Source organism: Drosophila rhopaloa, unplaced genomic scaffold (genome assembly GCF_018152115.1).
Source record: "Drosophila rhopaloa isolate 14029-0021.01 unplaced genomic scaffold, ASM1815211v1 contig_2, whole genome shotgun sequence".
NCBI classification, from domain to species: domain Eukaryota; kingdom Metazoa; phylum Arthropoda; class Insecta; order Diptera; family Drosophilidae; genus Drosophila; species Drosophila rhopaloa.
In genome coordinates this window covers 9,721,668-9,739,611 of record NW_025335083.1, presented here as the reverse complement: position 1 = coordinate 9,739,611, position 17,944 = coordinate 9,721,668, and the positions used below count along the sequence as shown (strand labels likewise).

General features: G+C 38.9%; 1 protein-coding gene across 1 annotated transcript in view; it reads left to right on the top strand.

Annotated features, from left to right (window-relative positions):
• The window catches only part of LOC108044966 (semaphorin-1A), a 139,520-nt gene that overhangs the window by 115,228 nt on the left and 6,348 nt on the right, over positions 1-17,944 (top strand). The window contains 14 exon segments of the mRNA XM_017124137.2: positions 5,291-5,395; positions 6,291-6,379; positions 6,619-6,760; positions 7,100-7,221; positions 7,298-7,378; positions 7,817-7,962; positions 12,022-12,104; positions 12,171-12,314; positions 12,378-12,489; positions 13,554-13,696; positions 13,760-13,888; positions 15,695-15,902; positions 16,408-16,678; positions 16,742-16,795. Coding sequence (XP_016979626.1) covers positions 5,291-5,395; positions 6,291-6,379; positions 6,619-6,760; positions 7,100-7,221; positions 7,298-7,378; positions 7,817-7,962; positions 12,022-12,104; positions 12,171-12,314; positions 12,378-12,489; positions 13,554-13,696; positions 13,760-13,888; positions 15,695-15,902; positions 16,408-16,678; positions 16,742-16,795 — 1,829 coding nt within the window.

Genomic DNA, 17,944 nt, shown 5'->3' with positions numbered 1-17,944 from the left:
TTAGCCCCAGACCGTTACTCGGATAACCATTTGGGAAAAAGACAGGAAAGTCATTAACTTTTAATTCGATCGTTTATAAGCGCAGTGCCAGATTCGCCAGCAGATGCATTCGGAAATGCAAATCTGGCTTGAGAGGGACCAAAAGCTGATAATTGTGGTGCGCCAATAAAAAGCGAATTAAGCTAATTGCCAAATTCTCAAAATCCCCAAAAACAATAGGAATGGAAACCATCAGCAGAACAAAGATGGCCAAAAAGTAACATAAAGTCAAAAAGAGTAATGAAATTGGAGCAAAATGCGAAACTGCTGCAGAGGGGCGCACATGTTGCCAAAACTTTTCTACCATAGCCCCCCTTCCTCTTTATTTTCCAACGTTTGCATTTCTCTGAGAGTACAAGTGAAGTGTAATTACAGCCAAAAATTGATAACACACAAAAATGGCTAAGAAAATGTGTTCACTGGGACCTCAGCCAGCAAGTGTAATTAAAGCCTTGACTTAGGGATTGGGTGGCTGCTATCCGAGTTTAAGATGTGGAAATCTTGCTTTTGAAAGTAGGTCAGGCGTATAGTGTAATTAACCTAATTGATGCGGCATAAAGTATATTCAAATTTTGCAGATGCCAATCGCAACTATTTGTTTACGCATACGAGATTATAAGCCTAAAGACTAATTGGATAAAAGCACTTCAAAAGATGTATCAAAAGGTTATATCCTAAGTGACATTCATTTTTATGGTTTACTCGTGTTTCCGTTTGATTACAAAAAATAAAAAACGGTTATTATACGAATATGCAGTTATCAAATACACACTTCAATTTCGTCTAAATTATATAGCGAAGTACACGAACGTTATCTCTCTCCACAACAGATTTCCGGTCATTTCTATCAAATTAAGCACAGCTGACGATTGTACTCTAAGTGACTATGCAGAAATACATTGATATGCACAATGTAAATGCAGACGGTTGATGGTAATTACTCCTAAGTGGGCTATTTAACTAAGGTCCTTATACTCGGCATATGCAGGCATGAATGAACGTAATTCAAGGTATTAGGCAGGGGCCAAAAAACAATGTTTATGCCCAGACCCTGAAAAAAAGGCAATTATGAGTGTGTTTGGACGTGAGTGTATGTGTTAGATATCAAATATTTAAAACACAGCGTTCCGGTAATAAAGCTTTGCCTGTCCCAGCTCGATTCCCGCCGGTGCCCTCGTTATTTGTAGCCTCTATCCCTGTCCGTCCTGTCATTGAAAATGAGTGTAATTTATGTATTAGCGTGTGCTCGTGTGTGTGTATGCCAGCCGCATAATAAAACATGCAAAAATATGCAAATTGCCGCAGTCAACGCGATGAACTTTCATTACGCCTTGTTCCCGACGCTCTAAAGAGCATTTTCCGCTTCCCTCGACTGGCCCAGAGAATCGATTAAGTCACTTAAAGAGTTTATCGAACTTTATGCCACAGTCAGAAACAGCGAAATCGTTTTGAAATTGTGCAAGCCCACGAAGACTTTTTGAGAAGCGCCTAGAGAGGCCCATCGGGCGAAAGAGACGGACGAGGACAGAGCGATGTGCATAATTTCTGCACGCTAGATTGTCATTTAAAATGAGTTAAGCCCGGGCAATTGCTGCAATGCGGAAAAGTTCCCAAAGCCTTCGTCTGAGTCGGATTTTGAGTCCGAGTCCTGCTCGGTTGGACGTGGATCGTCAGGTAACTGGCGTTATAATGAGCAAACAATAAAAGCAAACGTCGCTGCACGAAACAATGACGAGAAAGAGAAGGACAGAGCGGAAAGGAGAGAGACGGGTAGAACACACACAAACAAAAACCAATTAGATGCAGCGAGGACAGCGAAGGCCAAAGGTGGCAGCTGCAACTTTTCGTGTCCTGTCGATGTTGCGACAGGTCGACGGGTCGATGGGTCGACGACGACGACGACGTCGACGGCTGGGGGCAGGTTCTATTCCTATTGTGCACCTTGTTAGCGAAGGCCAAAGAAAGCAGCTTCGGTCCGACAAAAACATACTCCTAAATAAAACTACAACAATGACAACCTTCGGTCGCCATGCTAATTGCATTCTCATTGTTAATTACGCGCATTTAAGCAAAAGCTTCATTGTTTTCATAGGAAGGCAAGCGTAACAAACAGGAGTTTAAATCTTTCGCTTTAATTGGGATACTATAAATTGATGAAAAATTTCACATAAAAACAGAAATGTAATAAATTATTATACAATTTTAAAAGTAGCATCGTAAACAAACAATAATCACTAAACAAAACTACTAAAAGCAGTTAAACTTTTTATTGACTTTAATTGGTCAAAAAGTTGTGATTTTTGTCATTACAGAAAAACGTTAAAAAATTTAAATAGCTTTCGTCTAAATTTTGATTTCAGACAAAGAATCATATTAAATGGATTCTGGAAACTAATAAATATTTTAATTATTTTCTAACAAAATTAAAAAAGTTTTTATTTATATAAAAAGAGTTATAATCAAAATCAAAAAAAAATTTAATGGCTTTCTGTAAAACTCTTTTTTTTTGCGTTCGTTTCAAATTCCTTAACGTTTGCAATTTTTGATATACTCAGCAATAGATTTTATGATTTTGATTTAAGATTCCTTCCCCATTAACTCCACTTGGGAAATTGTTTTTATTGCCAGTTAGCCCCACCTGCCCCACGCCTGCTGTTTTAGCAACCCTCTTCAGTACCTCTGTTGTGGATGATTTTTGGTACGTCCCCCAGTTTCACTTTTCACTCACCGCGTGACTTTTACAGCCTCTTAATTTAAGCACTCGCCCGCTGAAGTATCATAGGGTTTCCTGGGCTTTCCTGGCTAATGGGAGAGGTATTCAGCGGGGGTGGTGGGAAAAATTAATTTGTTGCAGACGACGCTTTTAATGTGGCTTTTTGTTGAATTAATGTAGCTCTCGCTAGTCGCTCGTTCGACTCCTGTGCTTATTTTGACGCTCACGTTCCTGTCACGTAATTCCCATTTTCCATTCCGCTTTTCAGTGTACCTGCCACGCCCACGTGCCGGGGTGTAAATTTGATAGATTACTGGGGCCATCCATTCCGTCGTAGGCCGACCTAAAAAACCCGACCGAAAATCACAAAATGCGCTCAACTTTGCACGGCCATTATCATGAAATTCTATTCAAATTGAGCCTCATCGCTCATTTAGCCGCCCTCCAAAACTAATAAACATGTAATTTTCGGAATACAGGAATGCAACGATTTCTCGCCACAATATAAAAATCGGTTATTTCAACTAACCAACTAAAATATAGCAAAACAACAAATCCCTTTTGTAGTTAATAAATCTCAAAAGAGTTGGAAGTTTTTCTTTAGTCAAATATTTATTTTTGGAATTGCAAACAAGGTTAAACCGTTTATAAATTCAAAAGTAACTTTTTAAAGGAGATGAAGAAAGGATAATGTCTCATTATTAATTATAAATACATTTAATTATTTGATAAAATATAAAATTATTTGACGTTATCATATAATTGTTTCACCTAATTGTTTTTATACCCTTGCAGAGGGTATTATAATTTCAGTCAAAAGTTTGCAACGCAGTGAAGGAGACATTTCCGACCCTATAAAGTATATATATTCTTGATCAGGATCACCTCCTGAGTTGATGTAGCCATGTCCGTCTGTCCGTCTGTCCGTCTGTCCGTCTGTCCGTCCGTCCGTTTCTACGCAAACTAGTCTCTCAGTTTTAAAGCTATCTGCTTGAAACTTTCCCAAAAGTTGTCTTTCTATTGCAGGTAGTATATAAGTCGGAACGAGCCGGATCGGGCGACTATATCATATAGCTGCCATATAACTGAACGATCGGAAAAGCCATAACGTTGGTGTTTTTAAAGTTAGGAAGTTGGGATTTTCTATATGTTTTATTTTTGGCCAATTAATCCGACCTACCAAATTTCATAAGGATCGGACGACTATATCCTATAGCTGCCATATAACTGATTGATCGGAAATGCCATAACTTTTGTGTTTGTAAAGTTAGGAAGCTGGGATTTCCTATGGGTTTTATATTTGGCCAATCAATCCGACCTACCAAATTTCATAAGGATCGGCCGACTATATTCTATAGCTGCCATATAACTGATTGATCGGAAATGCCATAACTTGGGTGTTTGTAAGGTTAGGAAGTTGGGATTTTCTATGGGTTTTATTTTTGGCCAATCGATCCGACCCACCAAATTTCATAGGGATCGGCCGACTATATCCTATAGCGGCCATATAACTGAACGATTGGAAATGCCATAACTTTGTTGTTTTTAAAGTTAGGAAGTTGGGATTTTTTATGAGTATTAAGAATGCATCATATGAATAATTTTGAAGAATATAATTTACAGAATATTCTGCAAGGGTATTTCAACTTCGGCTCCGCCCGAAGTTAGCTTTCCTTTCTTGTTTAATTTATAAATGACTTAAGAGGATAACAAGATTTAATATAATTAAGATAATGATTTGGGAAAAGTTTTTTAATTATAAGTTTTTTTAATTATAATTGAATTCTTCTCTAAAATATCTGGGGATCTATACTGCCGCATCGAGTACATTTTGATTGCATTGCCTTGAGTCTTGTCGAGTTGTGTGGATTGAGGTGCTGAGATTTTGATGCCGACAGCAAAGCCATTTCCGGCCAGACAATAAGCGGGGTGCACGGAATTTCCGATTCTATTGTTCGGGTTTGATTCTGTTTTTCCATATTTATTTCACTAGCTGTCTTTATTGTATTGCCTCCGAAGCTCGGCGAGGACAAAGCCAAAGCCAAAGCCTCTGACAAGCGCGAGCCAATTCGCTGCACAAACAGAAATCAAAAACAACAAAATAAAAACAAGAAAATCTCATTATTCTTCTCAACGTGGCCGAAGGCGAATTCAATGCCATCTAAGAAGACATGTCAAACTTTTTCCCCTCAATGTTGTCGTTTAGCTTAATGGAATTTGTCGCTAACATTTAGTCCGCCAACAGGACGTATGTGTACTGACTTTAGCCCAAAGAAAAGCAATTGATAAATACTTTATATTACTCCAGATGTATTTTCTTTAATGCATATTTAAGGCACTTGTGAAAATTTGTGAAGAAAATGGAATATAATAGAATTACACGTAATTGTCATTTATGTGTGCTCTTTCATTGTTGAAAATAGCCAGCTCAAAGTGTGTTTTAGCATAAGTCCTTTAAATATTTAGCTATTATTTAGTAAGACTTATGGCTTTAATATGTACTAAACCATTAAACTTGTTTATTTTTATTTTTTACAGACAACGAACTGTATTCCGGGACCGTGGCGGATTTCAGCGGTAGCGATCCGATTATCTACCGGGAGCCCCTGCAGACCGAGCAGTACGATAGCCTGAGTCTCAACGGTAAGTTACTGGGTGCGATTGTAGCCACTTGTGGTAATTGAAAATGTCATGGACCCTGTCAGGATGGCGCTTTTCTTTTTATAAGCGCAGTGCGAGTCCTGGGTCCCCAGCTACCCATCCCCATCACCATTCCCATCACCATCCACCTCCCATGATTGTCGGTGTCCTGTCGAATGTCAGTTAGCGATGGCGCGCGATTGCCTTTTGCATATTTCAAGGACCTTGGCCATGTGCAGCTTCCATTAACTGAATCTGAATCCGAACGGACATGGCACGTTCGACTGTCATTTACCACTGAAGATGTGCGACAGACTTCATAATTTATAATAAAAAGCCCATAGGGCCTTTATTGGAAACTATGACTTGGGAGGTTTCGTTGGGGTCTGCAATAAAGTCGATTCTATCGAGCCATTAAAACAGAAACTGAATTAAACTACTTATTTGAAACCAAAACCATTAACGATTAAGTTCTATGACTTTATAGAACGGCAAGTTTTTCTTTTATCTTAAACATGTAACATTTACGAGTCTTTTGAAATATTTTGGTTTAAAAGTAGTAGAACCTTGAATCGTACACAATTGTAACATCCTATACCTTCTTATCCTTATGGACGGTTTGTCATCCTAAAGGAGACTGCCTACTAAATTTTAATTTAAACATTAAACGCAAAAGATAGTACATGCACATTCGTTATACCCTAATACATATAAATGAAACCATAAAATTAATATTTCCGCTAAAGTCATATAATACTCGCAAATACGCACACGCGTACATCATAAATTCATGAAAATTGACAATATTTGAAAACTGACAGCCATAAAAATGTTTACAATCACGAAAACTATAAATGAATTTGATGACCAAACTTTTTTCCCATTTTTTGTTTTGCAGCACCGAACTTTGTAAGCTCATTTACGCAGGGAGACTTTGTCTATTTCTTCTTTCGGGAAACCGCCGTTGAGTTCATCAACTGCGGCAAGGTGAGTACACACACATATACGAGAAGAGTTTTCCAATCAATTTGGGGAGCAACAACAAATGCAATCAAACGCAACAAAAATACAAACAAAGTCGGACAAAATAACTGCTGATGTTCGGCATTTTCCATCGGTTTATTTATGCTCCGCAGATTGTCGCATTTGTTGGTCCCCGATATCTAGACAATTGCTGGCCCCAAGCTGAGCAGAATTAATATCTTATCCTTCCATCCTCTTTTCAGGCGATTTATTCGCGCGTTGCCCGCGTCTGCAAATGGGACAAAGGTGGCCCGCATCGATTCCGCAACCGCTGGACATCCTTCCTCAAGTCCCGCCTCAACTGCTCCATTCCGGGCGACTATCCGTTCTACTTTAATGAAATCCGTAAGTTTCCTATTTTTAAAGCTGTGAATCTGCATTGTGAATGGTTTTCTACACATCTGTTTTTAATTATTATAAATTATAACCTGTTATTTTAGTTAGTTTACTAAAAAAATATACAACTATTGACCTGCATTCAATTTCGTGTTATTTAAACTAAATTACCCCAGCACAGCGGTCATAATTTCTCTAAAAGCAAAAAATTTCAATTTAATTTAATTAAAAACAGTACTCAAAATAAAAAATTGTATTTGAGGAAAAAAATTTAATGAAGCCATCAATCGTGTTTAATTTATTTTCAACAAAATAACAATACATATTTAATTAATTTGTCACACTCAGAATCGGCCAGCAATCTGGTGGATGGACAGTACGGCTCGATGAGCTCGAAGCTGATCTACGGAGTCTTCAACACGCCGAGCAACTCGATTCCCGGCTCTGCGGTTTGTGCCTTCGCCCTGCAGGTGAGTTGGATGCCCCCGAATTGTTTCTTGAAATGGAAAATTAAATTTCGTCCCCTCCTTTACCCGTCGTCCACAGGACATAGCCGATACGTTTGAGGGCCAGTTCAAGGAGCAGACCGGAATCAACTCCAACTGGCTGCCTGTAAACAATGCCAAGGTGAGTCCTGTCCTTAAGCGTTCAAATTCAATCCCCAAAATTCTTGCGACCGCACTCCAGCACATCTGTTGCCTGGGAAATTTATGACTTATGGCCGGCGTGCCATAAAAATGTATTTTTCGTTTGGCACAAAATTTGCATTTGCATCTTCGAGATGCTTTTGCCAATTTCCAGCAGATGACTGCACATGTCGCCATTGATTTGGTTTTTGCCTTCATTTGCCAGAAGGTTTTGGGACTTCAAAAAGGTTTCTAAATGCTTAGAAAATCTTAGAAAATACAAATCTTTATTTACTGCAAATGTGTTCACCTAAATACCAAATCAATAGTTTAATAGTTTCATTGCAATAATAATAACACTAAACGTACTCTAGAAACTTGTATTCTTCGATTATTGTTAAAAATATGTTATTTACCTTTGGATTCTTGTCCTTTTCAGGTTCCCGACCCTCGTCCCGGTTCCTGTCACAACAATTCGAGAGTGCTTCCGGATCCCACTTTGAACTTCATCAAAACACATTCGCTAATGGACGAGAATGTGCCGGCATTTTTCAGTCAACCGATTTTGGTCCGGACGAGCACAATGTGAGTAACTGCATTCCCACATATGCACATGGTCCTTATTTCGTTGCTTCGTCACTTCCGTTTCCGGTGAGGAAGATATGACAGAATTGTGAGCAGTAAATAAATCCACAGTCAACCAAGTGGACAACTTCGACTGGTTTAGTGGTTGCAAATGGCTTTAAAACCAAAAATAAATGGGATGTATGGACAATGGTACTAATGTTCCTTTTATGAAACTTTAAACCATTGCTGAATTTACGATTTCTACAGTTGGGACTGTCATCACATACTGAAACTTACTATATTTCAAGAGAAAAATTAATCCCGCCATAGATTTGCCATCATATGGGTTCATTTCCTCCATGTTGCAGCATCTGTTTCAGCTTATGGAAATTCGATAAGGTGTTAGTCAGCGCAAATAACCGTAAAACCGAAGCAACCTGAACTGCTAACGGAAAGAAAACCGGTGGGTTGTTGCCATAAATTATTTGCCAGCGAAAGAGGGCCACTGTGGCCGGAGGGAGAATTTAAAAATTCAATTTGGTAACTTTTCCATGTAATTGAGCCACAATTATGGCGAAATGCGCCGAGATGTGTGCTGGCAAAGCGGTGAAACTTTAAAGAGGGCTAAATCATAGGCGAGCCACTGAGCACCACTTTCGCCAGAGAGGTTAGTGGTGCACAGTGGGTCAAGGGGAACTCCAATACTCACGGTATTAGTCATGAAAAAGACATAAAAGATAACGAAATTAAATATGATTTTGGTATTATAAACAACTATTGGCACACGCGTTTACATTATAAATTCGCATTACTCACACAGGGGACTTAAAATAGAAACAAAATAAATATATAATATTATATGCATCTGTATAATCATTGTAAATTAAATATCAATAATAAGGTAGACAAACAAGCTTAAGTGGTTCTGCGTTAATTTTGACATTTTTGTCGTTAAAAACGCTGTTATATTTAATTAAAAAACTCATTATCAGGAATTAGAGGTTATAAAAATTGTAATTAAACTCTTAAAATTCTTACAAACTAGTATAAAAAACATTTTTATGAATTTTACAGATTAACAAAAAGATAGACAAACTAAAGTCGTTCTACATCAAATTTGGTTTCTTGAAACACATTTTTGTGGCAAAACAGTGTATCTTACATAAGGTGTGTTAAGCCAAAAATGAGAATTTCTCTATTGAGTGCAAAAGCTCATTGTCGAAATGATTTTTGGCAGCTGCAAGAACCACTGTGGGACTGTGTGGTGGCACAGGTGGTGGGGCAGCTGCAGTTGCCTTTGCCTTTGCGATAGTTTGAAGCAAACGAAGCGAGCCAGCCAGAAGGAAATGCATGGATGCGCTGGGGAGGCAACCCGTAACGAAAATATGTATGCACAACTGAATAAATTAGAATGAAATATGGAACACGTAGCAACAACGCAGTCTGCGGACCTGCTCCTGCCGCTCCTCCGCATCCGCATCCGTATCCGCATCCCCATCCGCATCCCTTCCACATCCGCACCCCTGAACATTTTGTGCGCCACATGAGCACACCACAACAAATGTGTGGAGTGGGTAAAGTGGGGCGGCCACTTTCTGCAACTGACTCATTGCATTTTTGGGACTGGAGCAACGGATGCTCCGCCCGAGGACGCGGGCGTGCATCGGAATTTAATCAAGACCCCGGGAGACTCAATTGAAACCCATAAAAATGCGCAAAAGTTACTTTAGCATTATTTTCGCTCGGCTATTCTTATATGGCAGCCCGTCAGCTTTATGACTTTCTCTTGATTTAAATCCCACTGCCTGAAATTCAGATTTTATATTTGAAATCACGATTAACAGTCATCGTCAGTCCATTAATCAATTTATTAACTGGGTCATAAGCGTGGCCGCGTAATTAAGGACGCGTCAATACTTAATCACCGCCAAGGATGTGAGCAAACACAGATTCTTTCAAGTTATGAATTTCACATGCAGTAGATGTATTTCGAAAGTGGAGAAAACCAGGCAATTATAGAGATAGTTAAATTAATTTCATAGGCATACTTAAAAAGTGTTCTTAGACATTTGACAAATTACAAAAAAACATGTTTAAAAAATACAAGTTCAAATGAAGATAAAGTTAGCTAGAAATTATTATTTCTATTTCGCTTTTGTCACAACTTTAACAGCTTAGCGGCTAGGTCAAGCTAATGTCAAGACAGTTTGGTTTGGGAAAAGCATTTATCATATTTTTGATTTGGAATCGAAGAACATGCATAAATTATTCTCGAGTCGAAACGACAACAACATACCGCAAAAAGAGGGCGTAGTCTGGATAATGTGGGGGGATTTATTGAACGCAAATGACAAAATCAAATCAAAAATTCTTCGGAATTTATGGCATTTGGGCGAAACATAAATTTATAATAATTTCGTTTTGGGCTCCGAGTCCTTTGGCCTGGCCATTTCCGCTCCTCGAGTGCCAGCTGCCTGTGGAGGCGGGGCTTAAATAAATCTCGGAAAGAAGCAGATGATTTGCATAGTGGGCCGGGCCAGTGGTTAAAGTTTGCCGCAAGTTGAATGCCGTACTCTCGTAGAATCTCGGCAAAAGTTGAATGTACCAGCCAGTTGGCAGCTTGGGCTCCGTTACAAATTGTTTCCTGACGCAGACCGGAAGCATCCCATATTCAACCGATTTCTGCCAGCTGGCTGACCATATCCCGTCTGCATCTTCCTGTCCCAAGGTATCGCATTGTCCTTAACGTGTTCTTATCGCCTTTACTCCCAGTCTGTTTGGGGTGGTGACCGGGACTTGGACTGCAAGAGGTGGGCAAATAACGACTAACTTCCCTCCTTATTCTTCCCATTTGTCTGTCGACTTTGCTGTCATCGTCGCCCTCTGAACTCATCGGAGCGATACAAAAGTTGGCAACATTTTTGCAAGTTTCAATTGCCAGGACTTTGGACTTTGACCCGTAGGTCGTGTTCCTCGGTCCTATTTAAACTTTCTGCCTTTTCCTGCATACATATTTGTTTAGCTTATGCAAAAATCAAATCTTTTAATCCTAATTTGGAAAACAAGTCCCACTTACTTATTATCATAAATAAATGTTCTAGTTGGTAAAAATATTATAAAACTTCATTTCCAATTTTCTCAAATCCAATTTCCTGTTAAAGACTTTAACTAAGCATTTATTTGTTGTGAACATTTTTTACATTTCTATTTAAAAGGTTAAACTACATGCCATTCAACTATTTCCCTTCAAAAACCTTTCAAATTCCATCCTTAACTGGTCTGAAATTAAAACTTTATTTAATAAATTATTCGCAGAAATGTTGAGCAATTTGGAAATTGTTGCTCTGTACAGGACCGGAGTCCCAAAAACAAGATTAGTTAATTAACAATAAAAAAGCAGAGCAATGGGACATGGAGTGCGCCCAGCTCTCAGCTCGTATTTGGAAGCTACCATTTCTGCTGTTAGGCATTTGCATTTAAATCGAGGCAGAAGGCATGACAGCAACAATGGACGTGGACCAGGCCACAAATGTTGCAACAACGCGGGGATGGGCGTAGACGGGCGTCGTTTTTGCGGTGAAATCAGAGGGAAATTTTCGTTTTTATTTCATCTACTTGTGTTGTTGTTCGGAATATGTTTTTTCCATAAAAACACAAACTGTTTGTTGCTGTTGCAGCAGTCGTTGCCGTATGTATCTTATGTTGGCAGTCATGTTGCAGTGGTAGTTGTTTGTCGGAGTCCACCACTAACCAGTAGCCTGCCAGCCACATCCTTTCCCCTCACATCCTGACAGTGGCGACCATTTTGGCGTCCTTCCATTATTAATGGACATCTAACCGAAATGACAGACGTTCGTCCATTGTCAGGAAAACTGGCGAACACAATGTCGCAAAATAAAGAAAACAATCATTGACATTCTGTCCTTCATTTAGATGCTCACCACCAGAGTCGTTGGTAAAAGAAGAATTACATCAAAATGAATTCGAATAGGAAAAGTAATTAAGAAGCAGATAAAATATGGACCAAAATGTTCTTTCTTTTAACATGTCTTATTAATTATCCGTGCTCTTTCACAGATATCGCTTCACTCAAATCGCTGTCGATGCACAGATCAAAACTCCAGGCGGCAAGACATATGATGTTATTTTTGTTGGCACAGGTTAGTAGTTGCTTTCTGTTATTTTAAAAAGTTTATAATAATACTTTTAATTTAAACCCCAAACAGATCACGGCAAGATTATCAAGTCAGTAAATGCCGAATCGGCAGATTCCGCGGAGAAGGTCACTTCTGTTGTCATCGAGGAGATTGATGTCCTGACCAAGAGTGAACCCATTCGCAATCTGGAAATAGTTCGAACTATGCACTATGGTGAGTGAAACTTTTACAAAACTTCATATAAACGAATGCACTTAAGCCTTGTTCGATCCGCAGATCAACCAAAAGATGGCAGCTACGACGATGGCAAATTAATCATTGTGACGGACAGCCAGGTGGTAGCCATACAATTGCATCGTTGTCACAATGACAAAATCACCAGCTGCAGGTGAGTGTCATCGTCCCGCCCCTCCCCTTTATCTACCTGCTCCAGACAATGGCATTTTTATTATCATGTAACAATTTGCGTGACTCTCGTGTCGCTTGTCAGACACTTGACAGCCTCAATATGCAGTATATTCGTGGGGCTTACACTTGACTTTTAAAATTTTCAAATTTCTTCAATCAGCGAAAATTTGGCAGTGTCCGATACCCCAAAATAGATATGCTTATAAAGGGATAAACTGTAGAAAAGAAAAAGATCAATTGCAAACAATATTAAAAAGTCCTTTGATTTACTTAATTATTGTTCAATGAAACCTGTAATATCATTATACCCGTTACTCGTAGAGTAAAAGGGTATATTGTATTCGTGCAAAAGTATGTAACAGCTAGAAGGAAGCGTTTCCGACCCTATAAAGTATATATATTCTTGATCAGGATCACTAGCCGAGTCGATCTAGCCATGTCCGTCTGTCCGTCTGTCCGTCTGTCCGTCTGTCTGTCCGTCTGTCTGTCTGTCCGTATGAACGCTGAGATCTCGGAAACTATAAAAGCTAGAAGATTGGCATTTTGCATGTAGATTTTAGAAGTTCCTACGCAGCGCAAGTTTGTTTCAAAATGGTGCCACGCCCCCTTTAACGCCCACAATCGCTTATATACGATTTTAAAAATTTAAATATTTCGGAAAAGTAAAAATGCAGTTTTATTGTGTTTATCAATACCTATCGAAATGTAGAAGAAATTTTTCAAATCGGACCATTCGTTAAAAAGTTATGCGTGATCAAAGTTTCTATCTCCATCTCCCTCGCACTCCCTTTACCTGAGTAACGGGTATCTGATAGTCGGGGCACCCGACTATAGCGTTCTCTCTTGTTTTTGACCTGATATACAACTTTAGTTGGTATCATTAATACAAATTAAGCAATGCCAAAAAGTCAGAGGGATCAGCATTGTAATTTAATTTTTTGAGTTTCCTCGAATGCTACGCCATTTAGTTGTTGAAATATTAAACAATTTTGTTGGTTTTTTCCGAGTGCATGTATTTATTCACAAATTTATGTATGTTCGCAGTGAGTGCGTCGCATTGCAGGATCCGTACTGCGCCTGGGACAAAATTGCTGGCAAGTGCCGTTCCCACGGCGCTCCCCGATGGCTGGAGGAGAACTACTTCTACCAGAACGTGGCCACTGGCCAGCATGCGGCATGCCCCTCAGGTGAGTGCCAAAGTTGCCCCACTGGCCAATGGAGCCGATATTAACGCCATACTGTTCCTGCAGGCAAAATCAATTCGAAGGATGCCAACGCAGGGGAGCAGAAGGGCTTCCGCAACGACATGGACTTATTGGATTCGCGGCGCCAGAGCAAGGATCAGGAAATCATCGACAATATTGATAAGAACTTTGAAGGTGATTTACCTAAACGCTTTTCCTGCATATTTTTCATCATATTTATTTTGCATTCGTTCGTTTTGTATTATGCACGTACTTGCTTGTCACTTTACCCACCCCACCCCATTTTCCGACCCCATCACAACCTTCGACCTTTGCTTACTCTCTGTGTTTCAGTGTTGTCTACCTTGCAAATCACATTTTCATTTTGTCGGGATTCCCTGGACTCCGACTGCTGGCTTCTTGCCACTTTATGCCATTCAACTCCCTTCATAGCAGCTGCCTTGCATTTTATTTAAAGTGGCTTTCTTTTTTATGTGCTTCAATTTATTTTTAACCCCGGTACTCGGTAAAACAGTATGTCCCACCTGATAAATATGATTGTTTTTAGACCCATGCTGAGTTTATTAAGCTTTTGCTTCCATAAACTAGCTTCCTTTCTTCTTATTTTCAACGAAACTAATATCATGCTGGTTGTTTAATTAATTAAAACTCACATACAAAGTGGTGATGAACTTAATATTATTAAATCATGGGGAGTGCTTTAGAAATCTTTTCCAAATAAATGGATATCCATTTTTGGTTAAAAATGATTTCTGTGCACCCCTGATAATGTCTATTTTATGTTGTTAATATTATATCAATCCTAATGAAATTTTCTTCTTCTACCTACATAATTATATATTAAGTAAAATTAATTAAGCTGTTCCAAACTAAACTTATTTACTGTCATATGTATTATTAATAACTGTGCCTGCTTCTTTAAATATTTCGTAACCTATTTACCAATATTTTTATTTTGTATTTTTAAATGTTCACATTTAAATCATATTTATACCCTTGCAGAGGGTATTATAATTTTGGTCAAAAGTGTGCAACGCAGTGAAGGAGGCATCTCCGACCCTATAAAGTATATATATTCTTGATCAGGATCACCTCCTGAGTTGATATAGCCATGTCCGTCTGTCCGTCTGTCCGTCTGTCTGTCCGTCTGTCCGTCTGTCTGTTTCTACGCAAACTAGTCTCTCAGTTTTAAAGCTATCGAATTGAAACTTTGCACACACCCTTCTTTCCTTTGCACGCAGTATATAAGTCGGAACGGCCGGGATCGGCCGACTATATCCTATAGCTGCCATATAACTGATTGATCGGAAATGCCATAACTTTGGTGTTTGTAAAGTTAGAAAGTTGGGATTTTCTATGGGTTTTATATTTGGCCAATCAATCCGACCTACCAAATTTCATAAGGATCGGCCGACTATATCCTATAGCTGCCATATAACTGAATGATAGGAAATGCCATACCTTTGGTGTTTTTAAAGTTAGGAAGTTTGGATTTTTTATGAGTATTAAGAATGCATCATAGGAATAATTTTGGAGAATATAATTTACAGAGTATTCTGCAAGGGTATATCAACTTCGGCTCCGCCCGAAGTTAGCTTTCCTTTCTTGTTTTAACTAATCTTGGAAAGATCCATTTAAATTTTTATCCTCGTTCTTGTACAATTATACTAACTGTTCTTATTCATATTTTTCTTGTTTCTTTTTTTATGATTTCTGAACAAATACCGTGCAATTACCTTATACCATGCGTTCTTAATTCGATGTTTGGATGTTTATTGATGTCGTTGCAATAATGGACCAACCTCCACAAAACCCCACACTGAAACCAAAACCGACCCACCTGAAACCCAACACAACAAACAAACCGAATTCGTTACATATTTGTTGTGAATTGAAATGTTTGTTGAATGTTTTGCCTAATGCACATTGTATCGATGCGAAACGAACTAAATTCATTGCACGATCATGCACTAACCGAAGGTCCCCAAATCTCTGCAGATATAATCAACGCCCAGTACACGGTGGAGACCCTGGTAATGGCCGTCCTGGCCGGCTCGATCTTCTCGCTGCTGGTCGGGTTCTTCACAGGATACTTCTGCGGTCGACGTTGCCACAAGGACGAGGACGACAATCTGCCATATCCCGATACAGAGTACGAGTATTTTGAGCAGAGGCAAAATGTCAATAGGTGAGTACTCGTTTCTTTAAAATATTTGGAAAAATTTTAAACAGTTCAATAAATTAATATTGTTTAAATATGAATACATATTTTGCTATATTTCAAAGTATTTTGTCATAACTACATTCATACCTTTTCTTTTCCAAGTATTTTATATAAAGTACCGGGTACTCGTAGAGTAAAAAAAATAGTAGTTTTTTGGATCATATATAAAATACATATTCATGACTAGCATCAATAGATTAATTTGATTTAGTCATGTCCTTCTGCATGATAATTGAAATCTCGACAGTTTTAGGAGTAACCACAACCTTTTCTTGCTAAAAAATCGCAAAATACAGAAGCACCCATATCCATTATTTACTTTTTATGAATTTTTCAAGGTAATTTTATTTGTTTTTTAAGGGGAGCCTTTTCCAAACATAAATAAAGAGTGACAGGAGATACCTAAATAATAATGACTGTTTTTAAAACAAGAAATGTGTATTACTGATAGTCTTGCTTTCACCCACAGTTTCCCCTCGTCCTGCCGCATCCAGCAGGAGCCCAAGCTGCTGCCCCAGGTGGAGGAGGTGACGTACGCGGAACCGGTGCTCCTGCCCCAGCCGCCGCCGCCAAATAAGATGCACTCGCCGAAGAATACGCTCCGCAAGCCGCCGATGCACCAGATGCACCAGGGTCCCAACTCGGAGACGCTCTTCCAGTTCCAGCCCGATGGTTATAACACCCAGCAATCCTATCGCGGTCGCGACAACTTTGGAACACTGCGTTCCCACCAAGTGATGGTGAGTGGACCTGAGTCCTGCTTAATTTTCCAGCCGACTAATGCAATATTTTGCCATCCACAGGGCGATAACTACAGGCGCGGCGATGGCTTTTCCACCACCCGCAGCGTCAAGAAGGTGAGTTGATCCGACATTTTTAGCGATCTGGGAGTGCAGATCGATCTATTTTTATTTTCCGACTATCGTATCGTACTACTACTAATCTCTAACCGTAACCATTGCGCTCTTTTCGATGTTGTTCGACATTTATTGACATTAGTTAACTAACTTGCTCGCCCATCGAGAGTCCTCGTGATGCGCTTGTATTTGATTGAACTCTCCTCACACAATCGTCGATTGGTGTATTTCTTAGCCTCACCTTTTCTATCTGTGTGTTTCTGTGTACGAGTGTGTGCGAGTGCCTTGCCATCACTCCTTCTATGTGTGTGTTAAAGTATATAGCACCTAGTCGCATATCTATCATATATCATAACCATAACCCATACATATTGTTCTTATTGTTGTAGTAAATGTTGTTGTGATATTATTGTTATTATTTCAATACCCATTGCATGTTTATTTTTTTTTCCTTTTATATTTTTAAACCATTTTGTTTACTTTTATATAATAATACTGGAGAGAATCACATTTCTCGCGGGAGTTCAATATATAAAAACTGTCGTTTAAAAACCCTTGTACGTTTAATATTAAATTTTCTGTAAAATAAAAATAAACTTGTATCCTGCTGGCTAGGTTACCACTAATATGTCTTCAAATCTTTCTTAATCTAAACCATCCTCATCAATCATGATCAAGCGCATGTTAAGACACCATTTTTAAATCACCCCATTCCATTAAGCATATCATTTTTGGGTTCTGTCTTAAGGCTGGAAATACACCAATCGTTCGTTGATATAGTGGGATTGGATCTTTGCAGGCCTCTTTTTATACCCCTAACTCTGTCTAAGCATTTTGTACAGTTAAATTCTTACAACTCACTCTTCTTCAGCTCAAAGATAAACGCTTTCTATCGATACTAACTTTTGCATAACATGAACAACACACAAATACCGAAACAAACAAAAATCTATCTCTATCTTTTCTCTATTCTTCTTCCCCTTTTTACATTAGGTTTACCTTTGAGACGGGAGTGGGGCGGCTGAAACCAGTCAGGGACTAATTACCCAAAATATGGTAAATACTTATTTATAACTTAACCCATTTTAGTTTATTTATTTCACCTTACTTTAGTTTATTTTTATTTGTTACTATCCCTTATTGGTTACG